Here is a 22,219-nt window from a genome sequence, read left to right on the forward strand (position 1 = left end):
AAAACCTTCATCCCATGAAAATGTCTTATTTTGGCCTTAAGGCACAATATTTGACTGACATTTTAGATAAATCAAAGACGTATTGATGAATTGTTTCGAAGTGATGACGAATTGGGATCTTTTACTTTATGTCATGCCTTTAGAAGGGAACCCTCAGAAATGCCTCAATATCACGATTTAGTGCGTAACTTGTTGACTTTTCAAAGGAAACACAACAGCAAAAACATACGGCAACGACCATCAATCTCTGACTTGTCAGAGCAAATGTGCAAACTTTTTCCCAACAACCCTTTATCCTGCTTAAGGGATGCTCGGGGTTGGGGGAACTGAGCATTAATTGAGGTGACTAATGTCCAAACTTCTCTCATTACCCTGGCTCTGTTCCAACCTCAGTTGCAGTAAGCACAATAGTCCCTCGCACGGGCCTTCAAACACAGCGGCCGAGCTCGATGCTCGTCACCGCGCCAGGATCGCCAAGTTCCGCTCCCGCACCAAATCCGAGCAAGAGGAAATCCGCCAGCAGACCGTCAGTATTCTCCAGAAGGCCATGGCGGTACTCCAGCTCACAACCATCTCCCAGTTTGGATGTGGGGCTGAGCAGTTTTCTAAAAATACCCTTAAGCGAACCACCAAAGGCAAACACTACGGGTAAGATTTAAAAACCACGATTGAAAACCTATGAAACATTTGTTGTACTCGCTGGGGACGATAAATGACTTCCATGTGGGGTCATAAGCCCCTAATTAAATGGGGGATTATCCAAGTCTCGCTCAGGCACTTTCAGTTACCGCTCACATATTCTAGCGAACTCATGTGGCACAAATGTGAGCTGTGTACTAAGAGGTATACGTGGGCACACGCTTTGAAAGTGTGGTATTGAATTGTTCGATTAACCGGAACATTTTAATGGGTTTTTTTTATTTCTCCTTAGGGACTTGAGAGCACGCTTGGAACTGGCCGTGGATCACATGCTAGATGCGTGCAGTACGGTTGAGTGCCTCACGGACACGGACTGCTCGACCTCGATGGCCTCAGAAGCAGAGGCTCAACCTGAATATCTGATGGCCTCACCGCAAGTCACATCTATTGCTCGCAAGGAACTAGCACCAGCCATTCGAGATCTGATTCAACACGGTCTGATTCAGGTAGGATGGACGAGGAACTAGTAGCTCTTTCAAAGAATCTATCTGCATGTGCTAAAAAATGCTAGTAAGAGACGAGCCAAGGCGTATTCGCCAAATCCTATTCAAGTTTGCAAAAGACTTTTGTTATACTTTTTCTAGGAGAGGAAACTTTGGCAGAAACTTGCCATGTACAAAATCTTTTCCACGTTTAAGCCATCTTTTGATGGGAAGAGGTGCTTGAAGTATGAAGAAGAAGTCTTGGCTTTTCCAAGGCCTAAACTTTATTGAACATAACTTCCCTGCACTTGTTCTCTCAGTAGATAATCATGTGGAAAAATAGTTTTGTTTCCAAGAGTTGCTCCAATGTGGAGCGTAAACTGCAAGTGGATCCAAAGTGCTCCCTTCCTCACTCTACTTATAGTCTTAAAAGGCTACAATTTAGACACAAGCGCTAAATGCTCACGTTCAAATTATAGACTTCAAGCTCGTCCAGTATTGTTCCATTCATGACGTGCATGTCCAATCGAAGCTCGGCCAAAAATCGGAGCATTCTCCACGCTTGGGACATTATCCTCCATTTCTACCGTATGAAGCAAGGACCTGAATTCAATTCAGCACCGCAAAGGAAACTCTCCGCCAGTTTTGGCCTTGATTTGGCCGGGTCGGCCACAAGTAATAAACAGTCCCTGCTCTCAACCATCGGGAACATTTTGAACACCCACGGCCAATACAAGCGAAGCCCAGATGCTCACTTCAAAGCCTTCATTTGTGAGGGACTTAAGTAAGGACTTTTGAAGAACCATTTAATAGAGATTGGTACCATGAACAACGCCCTTCCATCTATTTCAGCAAAAGGAAGCTAATCCCATGGTTCAAACTTCTGTTCCGGAACCAAAGTATCTTGGAGACGTACTATCAAAATTGGAGTTATGTGGCCAAAACAGGTAAAGTTGGAGCAAACTAAACCCCTTAATTTGTCAACCATTTTAGTTTGAAAGATCAAAGTAACTCCGGTCCTAGTTGCCTTTTCTTAACAAATACCCTCAAAGTTTCAAGGTGGTAAGGAAACTTGAAGGCAAAAAAAGACCATCTGAGATAAAGGGGGAAATTCTCAACGGGGAAGGATTTGCAAATGAAGTTTCTTGACATTTTTTGGGTTTGGTTCTAGGTTTTGACGATGCTCTGAGGTTGATTGAGCGTCTATCCATCTACGTATTTGATATCCCGGTGGACGTGGCAGTTCGCCACTTCAAAGACATGAGTGAAGCTTTCTAGCCACTCCGCCAAACCGAAACAAATCCATATCAAAGTCATATTCAATCACTGTTTTCCTCGCTCTCTTCTACTCTGACTGCAGCAACAAGCATTATTTTGTGATACCGAAATATCCAGATTCCTGCGAGTTACTTAAAAACTATTTTTTAAAATTGTCCGAGATATACATACATATATATTCCGCAATAACATTCCAGCTTATTTCCCGATACAAAAGTCCGCGAATATCATATCTAAAATTTGTTCACTACTCACTTTGCCTGATATTTGTCCGATCTCACGGATGGCCATTCGCAAATGATGACTAGCAATGGCCAGATCTTCAGTTTGATCGTCCAAATACATCTCGAGGAATTCTAAGGCTTTCTCCGCATGAGCTCGATGTCGTTCTCGAGTCAATAATGCACTTCCCCCTAACTCAGTTCGGCACAAATCACCAATCTCGGTTTTGATCACCTCCATAAGATCATGAACTCCAGAGCAAGATTTGCAAGAGATCAAATGAACACCGGGCCAGGAGGGAGAGGGCTTTTCTGGTAACAAGTCTGCTTTGTTGGCCACAAATATGGTCTTCTTCACTTTGGCCAATCCAAAATGTCCAAGTTGATCTGTGATTTCCGACGTTGTCAAGGAACTCGATGCCTCCAGCATGTAGATCAACATGTCACAACTTGAGGCTCTTTGTTTGGCACGATCGATCCCTTCTCGTTCAATAAGGTCCTTGGTGTCTTGCCTCAATCCAGCAGTGTCCATCAACACAACCGGAAACCCACCAATATCTAAAAGAGTCTCCAAAACGTCTCGAGTGGTACCGGCCATTGGCGAGACAATAGCAGCTTCCCTTTGGGACAAATAATTCATGAATGTGCTTTTCCCTACATTGGGCTCACCCACAATTGCCACATGGACACCGTTTCGCAATCTCTCACCCGCGCGCGCGTCTCTCAGATGCTGTCGAATCTCTTGTATCAAATCAAGCACCCCCGTTTTAACCTGATCAATCACCCCTGGTTCAATGTCTTCCGATTCGGAGAAATCGATAAACGCCTCCAAGGACGCCACTATTTTCAACAATCGACTACGCCACTCCGAGAACGCCTAGGCGAGCGAACCACCCATTTGTCTCATAGCCTGCTTTCTTTGGAATTCTGTTTCGGCCGATATCAAATCCCCCAGCCCTTCCACTTGAGTCAGGTCTAGTTTGTCGGCATGAAAAGCCCGCTTCGTAAATTCACCCGCCTCAGCTGGCCGATGGTCGGACTGTCGACTCAAAGCGCGAAGTACGGCTGTAATAACCGCCGGTCCTCCGTGGACCTGATATTCGGCACAATCCTCGCCAGTGAAGCTCTTCGGCCCTGGAAACCACAAGGTCAAGGCTCGATCCAGGATCTCCTCGGTTTCAGGGTCCCAGATCGTCTTGACACATGCTTTCCGAGGTACGGGTAAATCGCTTTGACGAGTCAAAGACAAAAATGACTGAGCGGCCTGAGGTCCAGACACACGAATCACCGCTACGCCACATTTGCCATATCCAGAAGACAGGGCAAATATGGTCGACAGACATCGTGCCGTGTGTTGCCAATGGGCTGGACGATTCCGGAGATATGAGGTAGCTAACATGACAAACCCTACTTGATTCATGGTTTGAGTGTCGGCAAACTCACGTTTTTTCCATGCTTGGAACTGAAGTCGTCGCCGTTTGCAGTACTTCCTTTGCTGAGACTGTAGGATCGAGTGTTGCCAAAATAATTGAGCATAAGAGTCACAATGTTGATGTGCTCATAGATTTTTTTGGGAAAAGCACAATCCTCTCGAGGGATGATAAGAGTTTGATCCAACTAGCACCGAATGAGTCTGGATTTAATGTAGCTAGGAGAAATATAAACAACACTATTCTCATAGCTGTGATATCAAAAAGTCTCCATTTTTTAGGTCAATCATACTATGGAGATAACATAATGCACAGCCTGGAAATAAAGTTAAAAGAGTTCCCCACTATCATAGCTTTTCCCGCATCTCTTTTCAATAAACAAGAAACGGCGTGTTAATGGGGAAGAATGAAATTCTACCTCAGTGCCACCAATTTGGAACCCAAAACCCAAGACTGGCCAATTGAGCCAATGGCAAGCAAGCCTTCCAAATCAAAACATTGTCTTTTTCGATCAGATAAAACTCCAACATCAATGGCGAATAACTTGTTCCTCAAAGGCTTCAGTGTCGGCCTTCTCAGCGGCGCCACCGGATTGATTGGCTATTATTTTGGAGCTGTGGACGCCACTCAACCCCTCGTCAATGCTCAAAACGATTCTGGCCAACCCAAATGGATTGAACACGAAGATCCACGCATTCAAAGATGGGACTACAATTGGGACAAGTCAGTGACAAATCCAGCTTACTTTCATAGGGATAGGGCTTTTTTTTTTAATACCACCATTTTTTTAATGTTTCAGACGGTCTCCGGACAAGTTGGTCAAGCCCCTACGCAAGTCACAGATGCAAGATGAAGAAGCGGTGGCCGAACGCAAGGCCAAGGTCAAAGAGGCCACGCCCAAGTCTGTGCGTCGAGTTATTCTCATCCGTCACGGTCAGTATGATTTAAGTGGGCAGGATGACGGTCAGCACCACTTGACACCCTTGGGATTTGAGCAAGCTGATCGGACGGGTCGGCGATTGGCAGAATTGTTGGAAGATTGGAAAACCAATTGGGCTCGGGACAAAGATGGACAACAGGAGAAAGTCCGAATCCGATTGTACATGTCTTCTATGACGAGGGCGACCGAAACGGCCCAAACCATATTAAAACATCTGCCCGAATTGGATGAAGTCAAGTCCTGCAATTTCATCCGAGAAGGGGCGCCCATCGCTCCGGTTCCTGGCATTTGCAAAACCTTGTGGAATCCGGACCCCAAGGTAAAAAAAAGAGTAGCACGTCTATCGAAGCAAAAAGTGACACTGACGAGAGTAAATCATGAACGTCTTCTAGGACTTTTTGGAGGAGGGAGCCCGGATCGAGGCCGGATTTAGGAAATATATGCATCGCATTCCGGCGGGTGAGGAGGACATCAAAACGATCGATATCCTGGTGTGCCATGGGAACGTGATTCGATATTTCTTGTGCCGAGCCATGCAATTTGCTCCCGATGCGTGGCTCCGGTTCGCCATTCATAATGCCAGCATTTCAGTGATCAGTTTGGGAGCCAGTGGGCGGCTCAGCTTACGTACATTTGGGGAGATCGGACACATGCCCACCGATATGATGACCTTCAATTGATGATATTCCCGACCTTTCGATTTGATGAATAAAGACGATGGAGATCTGCGTTTTCTGACGTTTATTCGGTGAGGGACGTTGTGGGCAATGCACTCATACAAATGACCATTTAAGGGAAGGGCGACATCATTTCAGTTCAGAGTCCTTTCCAGTCCTTTCCGGACCTGGTAAGCCTGGCTGAATGGTTAAACGATGGATAGAATAGAATAACTGTCAACTCAAAGCAACTTGACTTACAAGTGAGGAAGAGTGGCGGGGCCAGAGCATGTTAAATATTTCAAGGGAAAGTCACATAAATGGTTGGGTTATCTTGAGAGCTTGATCCGGAGGGTGGGAATGTAAAGTGACACAAATTAATCCAGATCAAGCACCGCTAACAACGACAGACCTACCAATCACTGAAGTTGTTCAGAAAAATACTTGCTGTGATGACAGCGTGTCAGCGAAGGGGGCAATGATTTCTCGTGTTGCGAAATAAAACACGAGACCAAATGCAATGGAGAACGGCAAAGCCGGAAGAGCGCGGCGGAAAATGGCCAAGAACATCAAAGTTAAACACAGACCGATCAAGATGGCCACAAAACATGCCAGAGTAGTGTTCCAATCACCATACGAAGATGCTTTTCCCACCAATATCGAATAGAAAATGAAATCTCCCAAGCCCAATTTAATGCCCCGATCTTCCTCCTCTTCCATTTCCAATGGTCGCGGTGGTGGAATCACACGTTGTTGAGACGAAGCCTCACTTTGGTTTTGATTCTGACGCACCCACTGTCGATCAAAGCCATCAGCTTCGTCATGGGGGGAGGGTGTGGAACCAGTTCGCTGTCCCCGAGGAGGTCGTCGGGGTGGGCCAGGAGCCGATTCCGTGTCTTGGGCGTTCCTAGTGGCGTCGTCATCTTGTTCTCCTGCCGGTCGCTCGGCGGCTCCCACCAAAGTGTAAATGACTCCCGCCGAGTAAATCAGAGAGGGGAAGATTTGCTCATTGCGCTCTTGAGCAGTTTCCACCAGAATCCGGAGGGGACCGAATGGGGCCAAGACGGCGAATAAGTCCCACAAAGAAATGGCTCCCAGGACGACCCATGTGGTGATATTAGGCAGATATTTGATGAAGATCAACGCCATGAGCGCCGAAATGAAGACCAAATAGGCCTGTTGGAGCAATAGAGGGCCTTTCCAGTGGATACAAATCATACCCACCACACCAAAGTTCCAGAGGCAAAATGCCAGCGAGATGTAATCGAATGGGATGTTGTAGGACTTGAACACCTCTCCGAAGTAGATGTAGGTGAACAAGAACAGTAGCAACAACGAAGAGAGGAACAACCAGCCGTGAATGAGCCGGTAACACTTGTACTTGTATGCAAAAATCAAGACGAACTGTAAAAGAATTTTAAAATCAATCAATTCCACAGCAAATTTAAAACCCTCTTGTCTAGATATTTTCGTATTTTTCGTTCTCTAACCGTTTTCAATTTCAACCCGACCCCAACCTTAAAGTAGATCTGCTCCGTTTTCGAATGCCATACCCAACCAACTCTTTCCACCAAAGAATTCGTTCCAATGCGCTGGACCCAATCCCAGCTCACTTACCGTCATAACGGCTATGACTCCCAATAAAATGCCCGCATTGGCAAATGCTTCCCACGTATTCGAGCCCACATCGTCGTTCTTCTCGTGGAAAGGCGTGTACACCAGATACACGCCGTCCTTCTCCCGATAAAAGGTGACGGAGGCGATGGTGGCCACCACCACCGCCATGCACAAAGTGACGGGCGTGAACAACATGATCACGTGATGGGCCCCGTACTTCAAGTCCAGTTCCTCCTCTTCATCTAAGATAACGGGCTCAGGACCCGGACCCGCTCCACGCCCACGTCGAGGAGGCGGACCAGGGGCTAAAGGCTCCGACTGAAAACGAGCGGACGTAAGCCATTAAGCCCATGCGGATTCGATTTAAAAACTCAACTCACTGACCCGTGATCTGGACGGCGCCGTTCGGTCGGGTGGGTTTAGTGGAGGGGCGGGGCCATCATGGTTGGGATCCCTTATTATGACGTTGGGGCCGGGTGGTAGGAAGGACGAAGAAGAGGTGGACGTCTGGATTTCGCGAGATTGGGGCCGGGATCCGCCCATATTTCGAGCCGAAGCCACGGGGACCGGCTCTGGAATGGGGAACATGATGATGAAAAAGGTGCGGAGGGGGGATCCAGAAAGCTAGAATTGTTACCTTCACGAGCGGCCATGATGGTTGGCGTTCGTCCGGATAGGCGAGCGAGTGAGGTGGTTTGAGTGGATGGGCGCGGTGACGAGAGACGGGGAAAGGTGAACGCCCACACTCAAGTCAGTGACATCTGGCCTAACTGAGAAGAGGTTGGCGATCAGCCTAGCTAGAGATAGAGATGTTTTCCCATTGAGTTCATATCTTGACCAGGAGAGGGCGCTGTTTTAGGGTGAGATAAGCTTAGAACCAGATTTTTCATTTTAAAATCATCAGGTTAAAATAATTTGAACCGTATGTGAATGGAAAGCTTGATAAGCATATCGCATTGAAGGTAGGGTCATCATTTACAAGCGTGTAGACGTTTTAGTCCACAGACAGTATCACGATGCTAACTGACGGTCGACTGTCCAGGCGGTCCAGGCAGTTGGGGACCTTCAAGCCCTCGAGAATCCTGACTAGTTAGAACAATGAAGTATTCGTCTCTTCTTCCTTGGGCTCCTCTTCATTATTCAGTTTGTTGCCCTCTAGAGTTTGTTAGGAATATGTTGGCGTTGTAGTAGGATATAACTCAGACTTAGACAAGTTTTTGACGAAAATTCCCGATCAACCTTATATTCAAGGGTTAGGCACTGGTTAGGCAGACCAGCCAACTCTAATTCGTTGGTCGATCAAATAATGTATGAAAATAAAAGTTAAGTAAAACTAGTACATTTTTCGTCTTGAACTGCTGGGATTCCAATCCCAGTAGCGGTAAGGGAGTCCGCAAAAAAATATCTTTTTTCAATAAGAGACAAAAATTTTGATAGTTAGCTTAAAGCTAAAGTTTTGAAGTGCTTCATTTGTTGTTGTAACAAAATGGCAAAAAAATGTTTGATTAATGCATTTCCTAGTGGGGAATCTGATCTAGAGCAGCAATAGTAATAATTTTGAAACAATTTCTAGCATTTTGTGCACTGTGGGTCAAAAAGGAACAAAAATGGCACAATATTGCAAAAAGGCAGAAAGTTAGAGAAAAATTTCAAATGTTGTGCGTACAAAATCGCCACTTGTACCGAAATTCATTTTTATGACCGAAATAGAAAGTTGACATTTGCAAAAAAGCATGCCATGTTAGCCTAGACTGTTGATGCTATGAATTTCAACTAAACCCAAAGGTATGGGACAAAGTACGAGATAGATCTTATTTTTGTGACCATTGATCTTACGGTGTTCATGGTAGCAGGCTTGCAATTATGAATTTAAAATTAAATCATCAATGATGATGGCTAAAAATCGGATTTTTAATCTGTTAAGGGTGACATGATGAAAATTGGCATACGCCAAACCGAAACCGGTACACCAAAGTTTTTGACTGAAACAACGAAAAACGAAAGTTTTCAAACTATGAAGGGACGCATCCAACATCTGCGTATAGAAGCAGACCGAATAAAAGAGGGCACACACAAATCACAAGAAGTAGACCAATGACAAGTTTTGACACAGAATACGCACAAAGTAGCGCACCAAGAATTTGACTCGCCACAGGAACATTCTGACAAAATTCTAAGTAAGTTGGTTCTGGAACAATTCTCACTTTGGATATGCCTCTATCACGAGTGCATCTTCTGCCATTTTCCGTCTTTTTTGCCATCCAGTACCAGAAAACGGTAAAAAATTCCTTTCAAAGTCCATTTTTAGCGTCGTTGCAATTATCACAGAATTCAAAGCGTTCTTTACATGCACCCAGTAATATGTTCCTGATGAGAACTCATATTCTTTACGGCATCTACAAAATTTAGCTTGAGCAAGTGAGCTCTAAATCAGCATGGTTCTGTTAGCTTATTACGATAGATTAACACATTTTTGGCCACTGTTTGACCATTTTTAATTTTTCTAAGGGATGTATAATATAGTTTGTACCATCATTTCTTTCAGCACATAATCAATTGACTTCATTCAAGTCATCAAGTTGTTCAAACAAAATATTTGACACCCAAAACCTTCAAGCATGTTGCCACAGGGAGGAGATCACTAGTAAAACATTGTCTATGAAAGAAGCACACTATCACGTGACATTGTTTCCTGGCTAAAGAAGCTCAAGCACTTGTACAGTACACTAATTGTCTTGATAGGCATTTAGGCCTTGTTCCTGGATTTCTCGCGTTTCAGGATACTGGCCTTAGGTTCCATCTCATCCAAAGTGATGCCTTTAGTTTCCGGAACAAAGATCAAAGAATAGAGTAAACCAATCACTGAAATCACAGAGTATGCCCAAAAGGTTCCATGGAGTCCCAATGCATTTCGAAGATCCACGAACGTCTTCACACCCACGAAGGCACAAATATAACTGAAGGCCGTAGTCATTGAAGGCCCAATGTTTCTGTACTCCAGAGGAAACACTTCCCCAATCAAAAGCCATGAAATGGGATTCATCCCTAAGCTAAACGAACACACAAAGAGAATGACACACATCAAAGGGATCCAGTCCAAATGAGAGGGCAAATTGTCATGGAAATAGTAAGAGTAACAGCCAAAACCAGCCAAAGCCGAAGACATGAGAGCTGTGCTCAAAATAAGGAGAGGCAGTCGACCAATGATGTCACACAGAATCCCTGATGCACATGAGGCTAAGAGTTGAATTGAACCCGTGACCACCGCTGCCAAATGCGGGTTGAAAGATCCAAATGAGTCTCGAAAGATGGTGACAGCATAAAAATTAAAGGCCGCGACGCCGGAAAATCTGGAACAGATTCAATTCATCAAGTTATGTAGTACATACGAGCTTACATACGATACGAGTACATCTTTACGTATGCTAGATAATATAATTGAACAAATCATTTATAAAATGCGAATGCAACATCCGCTTACCTGTGGAAAAACATGAGCCCACATGTAATTAGAAGTGGTCTGACAAGTTGTGGGACAAGAACAGTCTTGCAGCTGGAACCCTGTTCCTTCATCCTCCTGATATTGCAATGAATGGTCGCCAATTCCGCCGAGACGTCAACATTGCTTCCACGGAGCCATTGTAAGGCCTTTTCAGCCTTGCCCTCTTCATTGTTGTACAATAAAAACGAAGGTGTTTCAGGGATGAACCTGATTGACAAGCAAAAGATTTGAATTTCAAGCAAGAATTGATACAGATATGGCCTTGAACCTCACCTTGAAGTAATGAAGAGCATGATTGGCGACCCTGCGCAAACACATGCCAATTGCCTCCAATCCAAAAAGGCTCCTAAGGCAAAGGATGACAAGAGCCCAATATGGGACAATACTTTGGCGGCAGAACATAAACTGGCACGAATGGTAGGATCGGCAATTTCAGAAATGTATACCTGGAAGAGGATCATCTCGTAGTGAGGGCGAAATTTGATGTTTTTATTACTCAGTACAATTTGGCACCTCCGTTTGTCGATGTGGTCGATGAACATTGCCAAGTTTGCACGTTGCCAATGTTCATGGCCATTTCTCAATGAAAGGATTTCGAGACATCTCATTAGAACCGATATCATGATACAGAGTGCTAGGATGGCCAAAACGAATAAAGTTATCAGTTACCCTATTGGTGGTTTTGGCAGTTTGTGCTAATATTCAGATTCGAGCACAAATAAATAAAAACAATTTCATCTCATCCGAGACATCACATAAATTCATGGCGTTGTATTGCCCTATCTTCAGACACCTCTGAGTGGTCTAAAATCTTATCTCGTCTTGCTACGCCACACATTCTTTGGCTAGGAGTTCAAATTCAAGCCATTGTTCGAAAAGGTGTCAAGACATGATGATTAGCGAAAAAGTCTGTCATGTCGAATTGAATGCGCTCGTTTTCATTCTCGATTTGGTTCGAGACATTCATGCTCATCATCCACACTGAAACAAGTCCCCCTCCCACTCTCTTTCATCAGCTTTGATCTTGGAAATTTGAAAACTCTTACCTGAGTAGCCAATTGAACAATGGCCGAAAAGAATCCCACCAAGAAGGCGGTCAGGTAGATCATCTCCACACAAGTTGCGAACATTGTCAGAGTCCATGAGGAAGCAAATGGTAACGTGATGTAACACAACGTTTTTCTTCGGCCGTGCTTGATAACGAGGCCCGCGAAAAGACCGCCAAATAAGGCGCCTAATAAAGATAAACTAGCAATCCAAGAGCCTTGTTGTTCAGTGATGGTGAGGGTGGTGAGTGATGTCTGGTTTTCAGATTGCATCGAGGCCAAGGCTGGCGACGTGTATCCTTTGCCAAGACCAACGGCGAAAGGTCCGAATGACACGGCGAATGACGCAAGGATCTGGAAGAACGTACGAATATAAATGAGTTACTGTAGATTGCGTGTGGCCTTGTTAATGTACCCTGAAGAACACCTTCGGAGGGGTTACGCTTGCAAGAAAACCCAGACGAATGGGTCAAATTAATTGAGACGCAAGATGGCAAAGCGAGGGAATTTTATTTATGTGAGAGGGGCTCTCGGGTAGAAATCGTTAATTAAACTTGGCTTCTTCCTCTTTTTTCTATTATCAAATCATAGAATCTGAATAAAGTTGAGGACTTTCAAAGTATCCGCCCCAAAAAAATGAAAATAAGTCCAGAGAAGACAGCCCTAAGAGTACCTTGTGCTTGATAATATAAGACTTCCACTCTAGTTTCTGCCAATACGGGTCCTGAGACATTCTGTGCACTTCCTCACTCTTTGATATCTCATAAACAACTGATTGGAAAGCGAATCGGCATTAGCATGAACATTAAGCGGCGCTTAATGGGAAAAGACGAAACTCTTTGATACCCTCTGTGTCGGCAAATCGAATAGTCGAGCATCGAATATCAATTACAGTCGTTAAAACTTAGGCGGTTGAAAACAGTTAAGAGGCATCTACGTATGAAGTAGGTAATTGAGTAACTCCGTCAAAATGTTGTTTCCGTCGTTTTCGATGGACAAAGCCGATCAAAAAAGCCTCGTCATTCACTATTAGAATTACCTACTATCGTATTCCACCCCTTGAATTGGATTGACTTCAAATATTGAGAAATTCGTCTCTTCCTTGGAGGTCCTAATGGGAGTGCATTTATCAATTTGAACGAACCTCGGATTTATGGTCGCCTTCTTCAAGTTCTCGGGCCATAAGTCTCTCTCCCTCTCTGTTTCTTTCTACCTTCCAAATACCGACAATTCACTTCATAAATTGAATCAGACGCTAATGCTGCATTCATGCAACAGGATAGACCATAAAATTGCCTCCGTTTGAGCTCTTTTGAGACTCCTTTTAACGAACTGACAAGTCTTATATAGTCAAGTCAACGCCAAAGATTGCCATCTACTACTACCACCACAACCAGTATCAAGCTTTTCACGTGAACGTAATAAAGGTGTTGCCCGTCATTGAATAGAAAAAGAGATACCATCAAGGCTTGGTTTTCGAACCAGGTCTTGGCCATTTGGAGTCAAACGTGCTTGCTCATGATCTTGAGCATCGTACTTACTGGCATTGCTGATAATAAGCAATTTTCCTGCATGCAAACTGACAAGTAGAGGATTTAGTTCTTTTTTAAGAAGAAGCAAATAATTTTGTTGAATTGTTTGATTTTAGGATTGTAATTTTAACTTCACGCTTTTCAAAACATACTGAAATTTCTCAATCGCTTATTGAAGTTTAGATGTGACGCAACTAGAAATCTTGATTAAGTCTTAAAAAGCCATTTTGCATATCTCGTCGATCGAAATATTCTAATCAGAACTGCGGAGAAAGTTTGGATCAAACTTTTCCATCATGGTTCGAAGTCAAAAACAATGATCGATATAGGTACTTCTGGTCAAGGAAAAGGGCTTTTAGCGTGCTGTTTCGTTTCGGAAGCCAAGAGAATGTTGACTGAAACATTTCAAGTAGCTTCACTTCGGATAGCAATTCCTGTCATCGCGTAGCTTTGATTAATGCTTGGCTATAAATACCGTTCAAATGAAACCAAATGAAAACTCATCATTCAATCACTTGGAAGTAGGTTTCGTTTCTCACTTGATTGGTGATGTGCGTGGCGCGCTTCTTCATGATTGAAATCTTTGGTTTTGGTTCTGGAAGATCTCCCTTTTGTTGGAGGATATCACGAAGTTTGCCTCGGTTTTCAAGAGATTGCTCAATAATCTGGATGATGTCGTCGTCGTCGTCGTATTGGCCGTCTCCTTGAGCCTCACCCATTGGGTTTCATCTTCGTGATTTGTGGGTGGAGAGCCAAGTTACACAATTACTCTGTCGGAACGTTTTTTGTCAACCTGAAACGAAGGTTGCGAAGGTGAAATCATGCTCCTTAACTGATTTATACTCTCGGAACTAATGAGCGACGCGTCTAATTGCTCTGTAATAGTCCCTTTACATGTACACGATGATTCATAAGACTGACAATTATTCCAACGAAAGTATATCCGCAAAGTTGGAATGTTTTCAGGGGTGGGTTTGCTTTCAAGAGCTTCTGGCAGCTCTAAGTTGGGCACCCCGACAAAGTCAATATTTTGGCAACCAAACACCGCAAAGAGAGGCAAGCCAATGTCTAGTACGGTGGTGGTAGAAGCTAATATTGGCTCGACAAACCCAATCAAAGCCTTCCTAATTGACCCATTGCCATTCGATACCACAACATAATCCTGGCATTCGCCATGGTTAGAACCAGATATTCTCGGATGAATGAAAGAAGCCAGCCCCCAATTTCATTCCATGCTTATTAATTATTGATAGATATATTGCCTAATTACAAGTTATCGTCCTGGTTGCAGTATTTCAGTATTGACAGCTTTTTATTATTACTTTGATTATATACAGGATGTTTTACTCAAAACGACCATTTTACGTTTAAAATAAGCGTGCACTGGCTGGTGGCGTTTTTGAGACAAGGTGCATGAAGAATGGTGCTCTAAATTTCAATTTAATTTCCTGAAGCTTGGGTTGAAAAGAAGGTTTGAAATCAACCTGGACGGGATTTATGGACACTCCCTGCTCAAGGTCTGTACTTCATTGGAGTGTGGAAGATCTCAAGTGATTTGTGAATGTTGTTGTGTAATTGCCATGAAATGCGGGCAACAACAAGCTTTTAGAGTTTGGCAAGCCAGGGAAGAAGAGTCCTTCAGCCAAAACATTGAGGTTGGAATTCATTGGTCTTGTTCTTTATGCAAGGAAATGGGAGTCATCCACCCTCGGATGACATCCCTTCTATCTGACTTCAAGTCCATATATACGCACAACCCTGATCCTTCAAAGTATATTCATAACTTGTGTCTTATTTCTTTCAACTAACAACACAAGTTTCAATGTGTAAGGCTTGCACCGATTTTGGTCAGTGTGGTTTCTATCACAACCAAAGTATTTTTGTGTTGGACATTCAGAATACAAGTGCTCATTTCTGGCTAAGAGGGATGCCAATCCATCACCGAGATAGGGATAAGTCATAGGATTCATATACCAATTTAAAAAAAAAGGACGGAGATCCTGTGTTCATTGCTGAAGGCGCAAAATGGGATTCGCTTGGTGCCACATTACAAAACTTACCAACGAATGACTTCCCCTTCCAGGGGGTAAAAATTGCCCAATCGAGATCGGAATTCAATCTGGCCATTTCAATGACATGGATGTTTAGTAAATGTTCTAAAAAAATTTCAAGATTATGTTCTTTCGAACACATAACAATGATTACCCATCATGCAGTAAAGTAGTAATCCACAATGGTATATATCACAACGCATACTCGAAAAACTTGATCTAAGTGCAAAGCCCTCCCTGAGGCTCTATTATGCCATGAGCACCCGAGTTGAAGCTCAATCCTGACTAAGCATGACCATCTGCATTTCAAGTTGATGGACGGAAAGAAATGTCCATGTTTGTGCCTGGTTATAACTCATGCTGAGTATGTTGCTTGGTTCTTGTGTCTTCAGTTCAGTCGTTCAGTCACGGACTAAACGGGGCCCCTCTTGGGTCATAGATCAATACGTCTCGCTATGGTGGACATTCTTTGGAGGTCTTCTTCTCCCATTCCTGTTGATATTATGAGTGCCCATGAACCCTAGAGCACTTAATAGCTATCTGCCTGAAAGCTCTTTAGAAAGGATTTTCAGTCCCTTTGTGCGATTGCAAAACCCAATTGATGGGACCGAACGTTGCTCATTATATCCCCCTGAGAGGCTGAGCATTCCCGTCTCGTCGGAATGTGCTGTGTATGTGTTGTAGTCATGATGTTGAAATCATCGTTTGAATGATTTCATTGATGATCTTATTGAGAGATTTCAGGGAAGGCTGAAACTCAGCCAAAAGATCTGATTTGAGACCGAGGCGCGAGCATAAGCCCGTCGGAAACCGATTAAAGCTTTGGGAATCGGTTTGTAATGTAGGCCTACCCGATGGCTTTGATAAGTTTGTCAGGCTAGGTCATCAAATAACCTCCTCGCTTCACAACATGCTTAACAAAGCATGTCTATTGATCTGGGCTATGTAGCTAACAGGGTAGTCGTACGTATGTAAGAGCTTTGAATCAAAATATCCTTTGGCGTTACCAACGAACCAATCTGTAAGTGAATATTCTTCCCCCACTTTGGGTGGTTTGTGTAACTTGATAAATGAATATGCTTAGCCGAGTTCGCTTCCTCAATTAAGACGTTCGAATTCTGGCCGATGTCCTGATGTATCTGACGATTGAAAAATTGGATAGAAACTGTTCGAGACGTTGCTTCAAGACGGATCTTAATCCATCGATTCCAGACAAATATATATGATCATCGAAAGATAACGTATATATTGGTGGCCTAAGAAACCCCCACCGGATGGAGCAAGTCTTTTTTTCCCTTTGTATTTGAGTGGATTCTATCTCTAGGACCAGGAAGTTTTTGAATGCTATCTCGACATTTTTTCCGAATGTCCTTCTTTTGCAACGGCATCATACAAACCATCTTGACTTCTGAGAGTGCCATTCATTTTCAAACATTGAGATATGAGATCCAACGTTCCTGGAATGCCCATCACCAACAGCAATAACTACAACAACTACAGCAAGACCGACTTCATCCCACATTTCAATGACACCGTCTTCTTCATGACAACGATCATCAAGGCTCTTTAAAGAGAGCCTGATTGATATCTCCGAATGAATCGAAATTGTGACAGGACCACGATGGATGAGCCTTGGAGCCAGGGCAGAAGTTGAAATACTCAAATTCTCGTGCCAAGTTCCAACAAGTTTAACCGTGGGAGCAGGGAGGTCTAGCCAATCAACAATGCCTGTCGTCAATCTCATGTGGATCTAAAAGAGCAGCAAATTCAGTTAAGTCTTCAAGTACAAATGGAGGAAAACGTTCGCAAAATACGAAAAATCTGAATGGAAGAAGCTCTCATTTTGAAAGTTGCAATCCGTTTTCTCCAATCAGCCCTAATCTGACAGACGTGACAAGTTATCTCAATTAGTGTTGCTTCTCACTTGAGCTCCTGAAGAGTTTGGTTGGTAAAACTGAAAACTCAAATCTGAAGAGACAAGCTCACAAACACGAATTGCAACCTCCCTTCCCTGCCATCCATCCACCCACCCACTCACAACCCCATCCACTCATTCAGAAACCGCACGACTCGTCAGTCTGCAGATCTTGGTGTTCGAATGAAATGGGAGTTGAGGGGTGAAGAGGGTGAGCTCGAAGGGAATCTTTCAAATGAGAACGGGACAGTGAGTCTGTATTGGATACTCGAGCGACGTTATTTACGCCCTTGGATGAGAACTTTGGGTTAAACACAATATTGGGCATTAACTGGATTCAGAGCCTGTCACACCCTTTTATGCAGAGCTGAATGAGTTGCTCAAATATCCTTGGTAGTTGATCATGAGGATCTACTCTAAGCCTTTATCGGTTGGTTTTGTTCTCTAACTAGGGGCAATTTTAGGCTGGAAGTGTATAGGTGCACCGTGGAAGCCATGAAAAGAAGAGTACCAAACAAAACCACCACCCCGAAGCTCGGGAGAAAGATTCCAAAATATGAAATCACGACTTTCTTGGTCGGATGAAACGTGACTGAGCGCCGAGTTGGCGGACTTCCCGGTAAATATTCAGATTTAGCCCGGGTTGAACAAGTAATTTGGAACTTTCAGCCCTCACTCGATCATGATCGACCACCCTCGGGTAGCCGAGTGCATACATTTCAAGAGGTATGTACGTAGTTTTAGAAATACCAACAAAACCACCCAAGATGGCATCGCTAGTCATATAAACGCCACAGAATCAGAGCATAAAAGCATGAACTTGACGGTTACGCTTCAATAAATCCTAGTTTCTCATTCTTTACAAACGAGACTGGGTTAGATCCATTCCCAAACCTTTTAGATTCTTCAGAAATGGCCAGGAAATCATGGTCACTTTGGAGCTCGAGTTCGTCCTCGGAACAGAGGTGTTAATTAAAAGGTTACAAAATGCGAACAAGAAAAGGAATTAGAATGAGCAGTTAAGTCCAAATTGAGACTATCAGATGGCCAAGAGACTCCCTACTGTGCAAGGGAAGGGTTGATGCGAGACGTGACCATGTAGCATGAGGCTATTAGTGTTGACAGGTCTTCTGGGATTCGAGATAAAAAACCAAAATGGAAGAGATTGTTAACGAAAACATTTACCACACCACTACCATCACGCGTAATAACAACGCAATCGCCAATGTTCATGGAAAGCGTCGAAATGGCCCTGGAAGCGGAATGATGAACAATAGGATTTCGATTCATGGTAGTCTCACTTCCTTGTTAATAGCTGGATCTGAATGGGGCGATTATTACTATTATGACGTGCACCAATGGCATTCGTTGCTGCTAGTGCCATCCGAGATTAATGCCATTTTTGCGAGTGTTCATTCGCTTCATCCTGGTGGCTGATCCCTTGACCTGGTGCTACTCAAATGACCAATCCATTTATTCCGGGGAGAGGGAGCAAATTGCCATTTTTCGTGGTCAGTGGATGGATGATTAAAGTCGAGATGACGGGTAATCAGTTCCCCCCTCGAGGCAGACGTCAAAGCTCCTACTTGGCCGGCTAATTGACCCAAAAATGACTTATAAATAGCATCCACAAAATTGGATTGAGAAAAGAACATAGCGAAGGCCGCCTTGTTATCATTCACAAGCTCAACCCTGGCTTTGCTCACCTTCTGGAATTGTCAACCCTTTCTTCAATGCAGACAAAGCGATTTTCAGATTTTCATCACATCGAAACACCCTCAATGCATGGTTATGCCGTGTATTCCATCACAAAAGGGGTGAAATCCGACACTTTTGGAGTGAAGCCTATGAATGGATGATAATTTCTCTTGATAAACTCCTCGGTTTGAATGAGGATTGATGCAAAATGAAGAGGCACTCGCACTTGTTAATCACTAGTCTGGCCCGTTCGAGCTTCGATGATGAACTAACGCGAGTGAGCGCGCCAAAATACCGGCTACAACTCGTGGCGCTCAGACTCAGACGAATACTTCACTTCGATGGAAGGCGCGTTTTGACAACAAACTTGAGAAGGGAAAAAAGCAGCAATTCGGAAGACGGAGTACTGTTTCCAAGAATTAAGAGGAACACAATGTTCCATGAAGGGGTCAAGTTTCAGCGGAACAAAACGGAACAGATTGAAGTGGGTTCATTCATGGAAAAGGTATGCACGTTGATGTAAGTCAATCGTCTTTTATTTCTTGGCTAGAGCATGATTCATCAATGGCCACTGTATTCCAATTATTTTTAAAGTTCATGGTAGCCTGTTTTCTGTATTGGACGAATTGGAGTTTCGAGGTAAGTGTTGACACAGCTACCTCTCAAGCAAGCGTTCTGATGAAATTGACTTCTTTCAAATCTTCCAATTGGGATCTAATCTTGCCGCTATGCTAAAGCAATCCGTTCCATAGGCTTTTATGTCATAAAACCGAGGATGTTGTCTTTCGGCTTCAGTATCTCGTGATCGCGCCATTTGATTGGCAATTTGTCTTGTCTACGCTCCAGGTATCTGCCGTTGATGATCTAAAATGATAAAGCCAATATCCGGATATTTCCCAAGACCATCCGAACAACCGAAACTCCCGCCACACTCGGTTTGGAGCCAATGCGTTCGCCAATTTTCTCCTTGAATGCTTGCTCCCTTGTTGCCTCCAATATGAATGGCGAATCCCAGTGAAAGTGATTCTGGATGCTTGGATTGCAAGTGCCGGTGACCGAGAAATGAAAAATGTTCAGCGGTAACACATCAATATCCCGGAACCTTGAAGCTTTCGTCAAGATCGTAAGTGGCCCTTGACGTGCCTGATTAGTTTTGAATGTTACGTGGACAGGTCTGACACGTTCCTGAAGAGGCCGATTTTCTTGCCGAAATACACTCCATTCGGCATCATCCCATCATCATCTTGTAGTTTTAAGAGCATCACTGGAGATGGACACAGTCTTGAACTCATCCATGTGTCAAAAAGAAAAGGGAAACGCGATAAAGAAGCTCCTCACAGTTCCTGATTAAAAGCGAATCGTATCTGAACCCTTATTTCAAGGTAAGTCACTTTCCGCTCATTTCGGATTCAATGTAACAAAAAGTTCAGTAGAATGCATCGCATTCTTTCGAACAAAATAGTCTTGTCAACAATATTATGATTCTCTCTAGCTTCTAAAAACTACGCTCACTGCCTTCGACAGAACAAATGTTTTCCGTAAAACTCCATCCAACTATCTATAATTCGCTACCGATAGCAGTTTCTGTGATTGACGTGGCAGGACGACGATCTGTATATCAATACTAAAGAGAGCTCGCTCGAACCTCGAAGGACTAGATGTCCTAGATGCCCTAAACATTTTTCCCCCTGACATTGCCTTGTCCAGATTTTTAGTTCCCCCCAAAAGATAACACATGCCAATGTTTGTTTCATTACAAGTGATTTATTTAAACCAAGGTAAATAATTCTAAAAAAGCTCAAAAATATGTCAATGTCCAAATAAACTAAATAGCCATTATCTGTGCCCATTTCATGAAAGATTTTGTATCATGAAACATGAGAACCAACTGAGTACACTGAATGAGAATCTAAGGAAAACCATAATCATCAACTGACCTTCATTTGGCTCCGTACCAGCAACTTTCATACCTTGCCTTGCACATCCCTTCTCCATTTTTGCTCAAGCTCCGAGAAAATGGGCATTTTTCCATTTGCTCTTGGTATTTTCCAAGGTAAAAGATGTCAGCTTAATGAGCCAATGTTAAGTCCTGCTTGTTTAGTTTCTACCAAGAGTTGAAACGGATATCGCTCTCCTCTCAAGGGCCTAATACATTCCGGCTGAATTAAATGAGACGTTGTTTAGTCTTGAAGATTTTCTGTTTGATATGATCTCATTTGGTTTGCCGCCTATGTAGATGCAGGGAATGAAGAAGGCGTATGGCGAGGAAGTGAGCGATGATTGAAGTATTGAAAAATAATGAGCAGGGATGCGATGGACTCGGGAAGATTTTGATCTGATAGTGCTTGTTTATTTTGGGTTGGTCCTCCACAATCCAATGAGGTGGATTCCCGTTCATTTGGAGTAATTCAAACTATTCATTTTTCAAATCTTGGTTCGTGCCAAAATGGTTGCTGATTAAAGCTACGACATCACTACGTACGTATGGGTTTGTTCATTCTTCATTGTCATTAGCAAAGTAGTTACTGAAATATCTGCATATCAAATTAACATGGATGCCTATTGTTATGTAATGATCGTTCCTTGAGCATATTCCATCATTGACAATCGCTTTTAAGGTCATGTTTATTCCCATAGATTACCATTCAAGGTGGTGTGAGCCACGATTTGAGCATTAATTGCCGTCGATAAATCCTGTCAAAGTTTGCTCATGCGGGGATCCTGAGCGCTGTGCCCAACACATCAAGGATTCGTATAAAGCCCATTAATTGTTTGAAATTCTTTGAGAGTACGTTTTAAATATTCAAAAGAATGGTCAAGGTTTTACCTAATCATCGGAACACTGGACGGCCTAATTGTGCACCATCGTTGATGCTTTTGCCGTGGTTATTTAAATAGTGTGCATGAAGTGCTTATTAACCTGAGGAGTCGGCAAACTGAAGAGACTCCACTCATCAGCAGGGGGTGTCTTTCAAATGGATGGGATAATCTAAACCGCCGATGCAGACCACGTAAAGTCAATCAGGTGAGCTGATAGAAACCAACCCTGAACAAGGCTGACTAAGCTCTACATTTTGAGCAAACAAATAAATCATGATGGTAGGTTTGTTGTGTCGTCATCTTGGATCCTGAAACGGTGCATCATTCATTACCCTGGGAATGAAAAGTTTTGAAAGACGAGCTTCCTCAATGAAAAGATGCATTTGCCCCTC

General features: G+C 43.5%; 5 protein-coding genes and 1 long non-coding RNA gene across 7 annotated transcripts in view; 3 read left to right on the forward strand and 3 right to left on the reverse strand.

Annotated features, from left to right (window-relative positions):
* The window catches only part of LOC131886963 (RUN domain-containing protein 1-like), a gene marked incomplete in the record, with an annotated part of 7,795 nt that extends 5,180 nt beyond the window's left edge, over positions 1–2,615 (forward strand). For both annotated transcript variants that reach the window (XM_059235441.1, XM_059235442.1), the window contains 5 exon segments: positions 394–648; positions 932–1,145; positions 1,601–1,905; positions 1,974–2,068; positions 2,293–2,615. In XM_059235441.1, the coding sequence (XP_059091424.1) occupies positions 394–648; positions 932–1,145; positions 1,601–1,905; positions 1,974–2,068; positions 2,293–2,399 (976 nt within the window).
* The window catches only part of LOC131886962 (tRNA modification GTPase GTPBP3, mitochondrial-like), a 14,721-nt gene extending 10,595 nt beyond the window's left edge, over positions 1–4,126 (reverse strand). Inside the window, 1 exon segment of the mRNA XM_059235439.1 lies at positions 2,655–4,126. Coding sequence (XP_059091422.1) covers positions 2,655–4,040 — 1,386 coding nt within the window. The 5' untranslated portion in view covers positions 4,041–4,126.
* Positions 4,127–4,502: 376 nt separating this feature from the next.
* Positions 4,503–5,720, forward strand: LOC131886977 (serine/threonine-protein phosphatase PGAM5, mitochondrial-like). The gene is made up of 3 exons (XM_059235460.1): positions 4,503–4,773; positions 4,850–5,309; positions 5,383–5,720. Exons 1-3 carry the CDS (start codon positions 4,520–4,522, stop codon positions 5,668–5,670), a joined length of 1,002 nt encoding a protein of 333 aa, XP_059091443.1. The 5' UTR covers positions 4,503–4,519; the 3' UTR covers positions 5,671–5,720.
* LOC131886972 (presenilin-1-like) lies at positions 5,715–8,097 on the reverse strand. The gene is made up of 4 exons (XM_059235456.1): positions 7,901–8,097; positions 7,648–7,835; positions 7,264–7,581; positions 5,715–7,050 (listed from the first exon to the last, which is right to left on the reverse strand). Exons 1-4 carry the CDS (start codon positions 7,914–7,916, stop codon positions 6,079–6,081), a joined length of 1,494 nt encoding a protein of 497 aa, XP_059091439.1. The 5' UTR covers positions 7,917–8,097; the 3' UTR covers positions 5,715–6,078.
* Positions 8,098–9,725: 1,628 nt separating this feature from the next.
* Positions 9,726–19,241, reverse strand: LOC131886970 (facilitated trehalose transporter Tret1-2 homolog). Its single transcript, XM_059235454.1, has 6 exons — positions 19,016–19,241; positions 13,883–14,136; positions 11,812–12,165; positions 11,039–11,211; positions 10,745–10,972; positions 9,726–10,613 (listed from the first exon to the last, which is right to left on the reverse strand). Exons 2-6 carry the CDS (start codon positions 14,060–14,062, stop codon positions 10,010–10,012), a joined length of 1,539 nt encoding a protein of 512 aa, XP_059091437.1. The 5' UTR covers positions 14,063–14,136; positions 19,016–19,241; the 3' UTR covers positions 9,726–10,009.
* A 129-nt stretch (positions 19,242–19,370) lies between these two features.
* LOC131886985 (uncharacterized) lies at positions 19,371–21,365 on the forward strand. The gene is made up of 3 exons (XR_009373964.1): positions 19,371–19,526; positions 19,854–20,389; positions 20,500–21,365. It is a non-coding gene; the product is annotated as an uncharacterized LOC131886985 (long non-coding RNA).
* The last annotated feature ends 854 nt before the right edge of the window (positions 21,366–22,219 follow it).

The sequence above is a fragment of the Tigriopus californicus genome, chromosome 9, assembly GCF_007210705.1.
Source record: "Tigriopus californicus strain San Diego chromosome 9, Tcal_SD_v2.1, whole genome shotgun sequence".
NCBI lineage: Eukaryota > Metazoa > Arthropoda > Copepoda > Harpacticoida > Harpacticidae > Tigriopus > Tigriopus californicus.